We start from the raw sequence: 8068 nt of genomic DNA, 5'->3' as shown, positions 1-8068 counted from the left end.
GACTTTGAACAGAGTTTGAATTTTGTTGAGTACACAAAGCGCTCGATACCACACCTAGGATATGCTGTCTGCAGTGCTACAACCAAAAAAAAACTAAGTAAAATACTCATTCCATGGATATGTTTCTATAAATTAGGTCCAGATTTTAGTCTCACAGACAATAGCTTTTGGAAATCACCCTGAAGTTATTTAAATTATGTAGCAGCAACAGTTGGTAGCACAATTTCCCCCCATCCCCCCCCCCACCAAAACCCTCCACGAATATGGTTCAGTTTCTTTTTTTAAAATAGAACTGAAGAATAAGTTCTCACACACCTACTTTATATTTCTGTGACATAATGTTTACATGATAATTTAAAATCCTTAGTCATTAGGCTTCCAAAGTTGAACTAAAATATACTCATTATGCCATTTTTGCTATAAACCAGTTCAGGGTTCATGGTAGCAGTTAAACACTCTGCTCTGGTGACTTTTCAGCAGTACAGAAAACCTTTGTGCCATAAGAAGTAAATCAATGCAAGGAAGTGCACTTACTATGATCTTTGTATAGTACATACAGAGTTCAATATTGGTGTTAAACTATGCATATCAAGCTAAAGTTACTGAAAATATTTTCTACCTTTTTGTTGATACAGAATGTGTGATCTGCCTGCAATTTGAAAGGTGGTTACATTAATGGATTAAAAACACATTTTGTGTCTGTGAACATGGACTGTAATAACTGTTTCATACTGTATGATTATTACTATGTATTTCACAATTTTGGGTTCTTTGTAATCTCTGGGAAAATCCCTTGTTAAATGACCAAGGTGAAATGAAAGGTGGCTTTCAAACTTTTTTCAGTTTGGAAGAAATTTTCTATAGATTGAGACCTTATTTAACTAAGCCTGTTAAGACTCCTTGCTCTTAGAATGGAAAAACACCCAAAGCTTCATTTATCTGTGGGCTGCTATTAACGGTAGTAGTCTAATTCTTTGATCCTCATCCTTCCCCTTCACTAAAATATTCCATGGTTTAATCAGTAAATCATGTCTCCATCTTATATTTAAGCCACATTGTAAAAGAAAGACTAGAATCCTTGTTATTTCTTACCACAAATACTACACAAACAGGTATTAAAACTAGAACTTTAGGTACAGGTTTCAAAATAAATTCTATACATAACTGCAGGTTTCAAGCCATGACATTCAGTTTAATATTTGAGCAAATACAGTATAGAAACTTTTACTTTAATGGTATAGAAAATACAAAGTTCCTTTAAGAAACAATGACATCCAGGAGCATGACAGATATTTCTGAAATGCAAACTGATATATGAAGTAAATGTAGTAGTCCAAACAAACCATTGTACTTGATCGAGGTAAGTATAAATGGGACACACTTTCACTGACTGGTTCCACAATTGTGTCTAGGCAATTTAAGTACAGGCCAGCTGAAAATTCACCTTTCCATCCTTCTGTCAGTGACCGTTAACAAAATGGAAACTGGAAACGTGGCAGGGAATTTGGGGGATGCAAAGTGTAGCTTAAAGCCATCACAAGCCCCCAGGGACAGCCTTGATCCTTTTAGTATGGAGGTGTTTGCACTGCAGCCACGAAGGTTTCCCACGGGAGCCTGTAAGCTCCCGTGCTGCTGTGGAGCCCAGTGCAGGCACACAGGGTAAGGACTGAGTCACCCTTTGCTGAAATCTGCTCATGGCTGTCCTTACCCAGGCTGGCTCAGCTAGAAATGAGCTCAGCCACGGCTCTGGTGTCCAGCATGAATGCAATGTAGACATACCTCTGGGGTACTGAAAGATCATGTTTAATAGTGAAGAGAGTGTACATAACACCTCACAGGACATGGACTATGAAAACAAAGCTTTTTTCCTAGTTAACTCTTTCTTACCCTTGAAGCAAAAACTGCTATCTTCCTATAAAAACAGTCTTCAACAAAGCAACAGAACAAGAATGTTTATCTTTCAAGTGCCCCTTACTCTAGCTGTTTTCTTGCTGTAAACTACTCTGAAGCCCATTTTCCTGTTATTTGATGAGTCAAATTGAACTTAATTCTTCAGAAATCCAGCCTTCCCCAGCCATGAGTGGATCCTGAATTCTCCACCACATAAACTATAGCATTTCACAGGATCCCAAGAAATGCTATACTGGGAAACAAAGTGGTTTTAAGGGCCAACTCTTCAAAGTGAGAAAACATGATTTGGTTGGTTTGGGGATTTTTAAAGCAAAATAAAATGGGATTACTCATTTGCTTTGCTGTCCAAAATTTCTATTTTGCCCTTTTCTCCCTTTTGTTTAGGAAACTTAATGTTGTCTACTGTCACTTCATCAGTTACAGAGTCATCTTCATCAGATTCCGAGTCATCTTCTGAAGTCAGCAACTCTTCATCTGTATCAGAATCACTCAGTTCAACTACAGCCACATTCTGAAACAAAAAATCTTGGTTAGCACATTATATATACTACATATATATATACACACACACACACATTACAGCACTTCTATCACTGGAGTAAAACAAGGTGAACACATTAAACAGCCTGCTACCATGAGAAACTAACCACAACAAAAAAGCCCTTTGGGGTTTCCTAGGATTTTACAAATATCATTAAGAGATTCCTAAATATTACTGGCCTATAGGAAATCTAAGACCATATTCATATCACTTTCAAAGAAAGAACTGAGTCAATAGCTGAACTCAGATTATCTAAATCAGGTATTTACACTGACAAGCAGCAGGCATCAAAACTACTATTCAGTAAAAAAATTCAAACGAAATCATTTAGTGTATAAGGGCTCATGACAAACATACAAACACATGTAGGCATATATATATTAATATAATTTATATCTTATAATGTAGTAGTATTCAGGGTACCACAACTACTCTAAAATAACAAGCAGTTTAAACCACCAGGATATTTTTTGAAGACATTTCATATATCCATATACAGAGCCATAATTTTTGAGGCCTGCTTAGCCAGAAAGGATTTGGCTGGGTCATGCACATATATCGCCTTCAAAATAAAGTTTTCTTATATAAGCATATGCCTGCAGCACTTCAGTTAAAACCAGAAATAAAATATTATAAAGTGACTGCAAATAAATAGACAAATTCCAGCAACAGATGATCACAACAACACTAACAACTCTTCTAAATCCAAGATCTAGTAATTCCTAAAAATACCAACAGAGCAGAGCTGAAAGCCAGTTATTACTCTTATTCTAAAGCCTTCTGTTATGCTTTATATTGTCCAGTTTCTAAACATAATCACCTAGGAGACATTTAAAATACAATTTGTGACTTTTGATTCAGAGTTGTAGATTCAACAGCATGTCTTACTCCGTTCTTAAACTACTTGATCCCTAGTGATTAAATTCTGCAAGTATGAAAACCAGGATGCAAATTTCAACCAAATAAGCATGTTTAGTTATATCTGTGTTTTGAATTAGAACATCAAAGACTTGGTAAAGAAAATGGTCAAGACTTCACTTTATCTATCATATTACTCATTCTAAGATCAGAGAGTTATTTTAATCCCATCTATATTTACATTAAAATAATAAAAAAAAACATTTACCATTTCTATAACTTTTTCTGTTTCACTGTCTAGATGTTCAATATCAAACTCATGAGCAGGTGCTGTTACCATTTTTCTTTTGAGCTCATCATTTGCCTGGGCCATCTGTGGTAAAAAGCTCTGCACTCGGTCCAAAACTGAAAAGAAACAATTATCACAGATATATTTATATATAAATATAAATGTAAGTCAAAGAGATGTTCATTAGTGTTCACATTTATACCTCAGATATGAGCCTTTATAGCTGATTCTGTTTCAACTGTAATTTCTGACTATCTGCAATAATTAAGTATAGACTGAAGGTCTCAAAGAAGATGGAAAAATTTGCCGTAGCAGATGCCGTAATAGACCAATGAAAGGTCAACATAGTTAACAAAAGAAGTTCTGAAATTAAGACAGTGGGAGAAAGATGGAAACTCCAGGCTGAAGTATAAAGCACTCATCCTCTACAGCTCAGTAGGACTTCACAAGAATTTTAAGGTAATCAATGGAATTAGGAGATTCACACTCATAACCCTTCCATGGAGAAAGACAGTATTTTCACCTCCAGAATTTCTTCAAATAAACTGCTCCACACATGGAGATGAGTCAAGCACTAGTTTTCTTTCTTTAAGAAGAGGTACTGTTTCAGGTGAGCACCACAAAGCCTAACAAGTATAAGCTATCTTTGAAACACTGTCATCTTTGTAGAGATTTTTATCCAATAAAGAATTTGATCGAACAATCTTTTAAAATTTCAGCTCAATCACAAAACATAAAAAAAATAATTTGACAGGAGTCCTTTTTAAATTAAATGCTTTTATACAACAAATACATCATACTGAGAAATTACTTCTAAAAGAGATAAGAAGCCCAAGCTACAACTCCATACTGGGAAAGAACCATCTGTCCCTAAAACTCAAGAGCTGTAATGCCTAGCATTGCAAAATCTAATTTTGCAGCAGCAGCAGCATTTACGTGACTCACCAGTGGGACATGGAACTGTAATGGGAGGAGAACCTACTATCTCTAGAAACTGAACCCAAAAGCTTCTCTCTTTACCTTTTAAAGGAAAGCACCAAAGCAAAAGCTGTGTCACAAATGTTACCTACTACTTGACCACTTCCAGCGACAACTCCTCCTTACTTACCATTGCTCCTTGGCACCTTAATAGTCTGTAAAGTTGTGGCATTCTTGCTGCTACATTTTGAATTAATCAGCAAAATGTCTTCCAGCCCTGCAAACAAACAAACGAGTATTGAACTGTTTAAGCTGACAAGTTTTCCGTAATTACCATCTGCTTTTGCTGCTCTTGGAAGAAAACTGGGCTGCACAGGTTCTCACCCTGCAGGCCACCTCTCACACACTCCAGTTTAAGCTGAAGTTCCTTAAGCTGTTTTTGAGACAGTTTAATTAAGCTAAAGTTAAAACGCATGAAAAACAACCTCTAATCCCCCTCTGCGAGGCTCGGTGAGGTGGGAGCTGAGGCGCGCCAGTCGCACCGATTAAATCCCGGTGCCAGCGACCTCCACTAACTGTGGGCAGCCGGGAAACCCAAACGATGCCAGGAATTCGGCATTAATGACCCATTAATTATCCTTATGACGGCCGGCGGAGCCATCCGCCCGGCATCATTCACCAAAGCGCACCGCTCTATTTAACTTTTCTCTCCGGTCACATAGAAGCGTCCTTACGACTGCCCATAGCTCAGCGCGGATTTCCCCGCTTATCTACTCCGCATTACCCCTCCCCGGAGGGTAGCTCTTCAGTACACGCGGGACGCGATCACCAGCGGGGCACGGGCGGCACCACGAGCAGCGTGGCCGAGCCGAGCTCCCGCTGGCTGCAGGCGGCGCCGGGCTCGCCGTGCCGGGGCCGGGCTCACTCACCTGGCCGGGGCCGGACTCACTCACTCACCTGGCCGGGGCCGGGCTCACTCGCCGTGCCGGGGCCGGACTCACTCACTCACCTGGCCGGGGCCGGGCTCACTCACTCACCTGGCCGGGGCCGCACGTCCAGCAGCTCCCGGGCCGCCGCCGCGCCGCCGCGGCCCGCCATGCGCCCGCCCGCGCGGAAGGGGAGCGGCCCGCGCGCCCGGCCGCGCGCGCCCCCCGGCGGGCGGGAGGAGCAGCGGAGGCCGCGGCCGCTGCAGGCCGGCGTAGCCCGGGAGAGGCGGCTGAGGGGAGATGGCGCCACTCAACATGAGCACGTCAAGGGAGGGTGGCAAGAGGATGGAGCCAGGCTCTTCTTGGTGGCACCGAGCAACAGGACAAGAGGCAGGAACCGATGCGCAGCAAGTTCCACCTGAACATGAGGAAGAACTTCTTTACTGTGCAAGTGACCACGCGCCTAGAACACATTGCCCAGGGATGTTGTGGAGTCTCCCATACTGGAGATATTCAAAAACTGTTCGGACACAATTCTGTGTAAAGTGCTCAAGTACAACGCTGCTTAAGCAGGGAGGTTGTACCAGATGATCCACTATGGTCCTTTCCAACCTGACTGATTCTGTGATTTGGCACAAAAAGTCCATCCCATCACCATTAAAAACCTGTGGAACCAAGCTGCCAGCAGGTAACTACTGTAAATGCAGACGAACACAATGGGAAGAAATGACAATGTCTGACTCAATTCAGAAGGCTGAATTATTTCTTTATTATCACTATGCTAAAATACATTAATATACTATATAAAAGGAGAATACTAAAACTACATTCTACTTTCTCTGACTCTAACTCTCCCACAACTTGTGACCCTCTCGCGAGAGTCCGGACACAGATGGATTGGATTGGCCATCAGGCTCAAACAATCTCACCAGAATCCAATCAAGCACTCACTCCAGGTAAACAATTCTCCAAACACATTCCACATAGGAAAAACAAGGAGCAGAAATAGAAATTGTTTTCTCTTTCATTTCTCTCTGTGCACCTCTATGAAAAATCCTGAGAGGGAGAGAAATGTGCTTGCCACAGGTAACATCATTTGAATGCCTGTCAGTAGCTGCTTATCTCTCAAAACTCTCCCATTTTCATTTTCAGAATTTGATAGATGAACTTAAAAGTTAAATGCCAGACCCTGAGAGAGCTGTAATCATCCTCTGGAAAACAAACTTACACAACCACCAAGTTCAACTGACACTGTCCAGTCTGTTATTCAGGATTTCTTCTGCAGTTTCTGTCTTTGCATATCTAGACAATATGAAAAATGCAAAAAGAAAATTGAATGGTTTATAAGAAACAAGATAGGAAGTCCAAGATGAAAATGAGAATAAATAGTAATCAGGTAAGTGGTGTTTATAGGCCCTCATTGCAAAGAACACAGGAAAAAACCAAATCACCCAGATCCCAGTATCTTGGAATTAACATGAATAAGAAGCAAACCTCTGCAAGGCCTCAAGCAAGAGACCACCCTGCTGTTTTCCTGACTGACTGTCCCAAACAAGTGTCCTCTGCCACTTCCCCAGCCAACCCACAGTGCCAGGTGCATTCCACTGAATTTGCTACCTGCACCTTTCTTCCCAACTGCACTCCAGAATTTCCATTTCCCAGAAAAATCCCCTTACTAGCTTCAATGACTGAAAAATCTTGAGGGCTGAGGTTTATTTGCCTTGGGCCTCAAAAGTGGGTCTTTCTGAATTTGAACACAACTCAAAATAACTGTGTGTGAACCTCAAACAATGTATTTCATCCATGGGTATTGTGTGATTTCCATGGAGGGCGGGTTATTATGCTGTCAAGGAACATGTAGCAGGGAGTGATGAAGTGATTGCCCAAGATAACCAGACAAGCAATTAGAAAAGCCAGAAACAGCACCCTCAGGTGCTATTCCCAAACCTCAGGTTTACAATCTCACCTGTTGGCAGCAATGGCAGATGTGATGTTTATCTGATTTCTAGGGTAGCCAGCTAAGATCCATGCTGTGTAATAACACCTGAGCTCACACATCCCATGGATATATAGGGTTGCTACTAGGGTGGTGAAGCTTCAGTATCTGTAGCCCAAATCCCCAATAAACACAGGCTTGAGACAGCTGAATTATTAGCTCCGAGGTTTGGGCTGCTTCATTCATTGAAGGTGGTATTGAGTGAGTGTTCGACCTGATTCTGTATGTTTCACTCTCATAGTGCAGACTGTTTTGGCCCCAGTCCTGCAAATACATTTCCCCACCGCAGCTAGCTCCAGTTTATGGCAGACACCTGGTGACTTGCCCGTGCTGTTTTTTTTTTTCTCTCTGCATACAGGAAAAGGGATGCTGTGGCTTGGCTGCTGTCATCATCATTAAATCTTCTCTTTTCATCCTCTTTCTTCCTTTCTTCCTTTTCAACTTCCAGTTAAGGCATTCTTACCACTTCAAAGTGTCAAGCAACAATTGAGAAATAATACTAGTACTGATAATAAATGCACAAATTTAGCTAATTTTACTGTTTGAATGTATTAATATAAACTGTTAATATTACGTGTTTTGCAAAACTGGAGTCCGGGAAGGCCTTGGCTCCATGCTTATTTAAACAG

At 41.1% G+C, this 8068-nt stretch overlaps 1 protein-coding gene across 1 annotated transcript; it reads right to left on the bottom strand.

Annotated features, from left to right (window-relative positions):
• Nucleotides 1-1171: 1171 nt before the first annotated feature.
• Nucleotides 1172-5638, bottom strand: NOPCHAP1 (NOP protein chaperone 1). The gene is made up of 4 exons (XM_021536169.2): nt 5555-5638; nt 4708-4794; nt 3579-3715; nt 1172-2422 (listed from the first exon to the last, which is right to left on the bottom strand). The coding sequence occupies exons 1-4, from the start codon at nt 5613-5615 to the stop codon at nt 2237-2239; spliced, it is 471 nt and encodes a 156-aa protein (XP_021391844.1). The 5' UTR covers nt 5616-5638; the 3' UTR covers nt 1172-2236.
• Nucleotides 5639-8068: the final 2430 nt, after the last annotated feature.

Source organism: Lonchura striata, chromosome 5 (genome assembly GCF_046129695.1).
Source record: "Lonchura striata isolate bLonStr1 chromosome 5, bLonStr1.mat, whole genome shotgun sequence".
In the NCBI taxonomy this organism is placed as follows: Eukaryota; Metazoa; Chordata; class Aves; order Passeriformes; family Estrildidae; genus Lonchura; species Lonchura striata.
The sequence above is the reverse complement of the archived record's forward strand: the minus strand, read 5'-3'. Positions and strand labels throughout refer to the sequence as shown.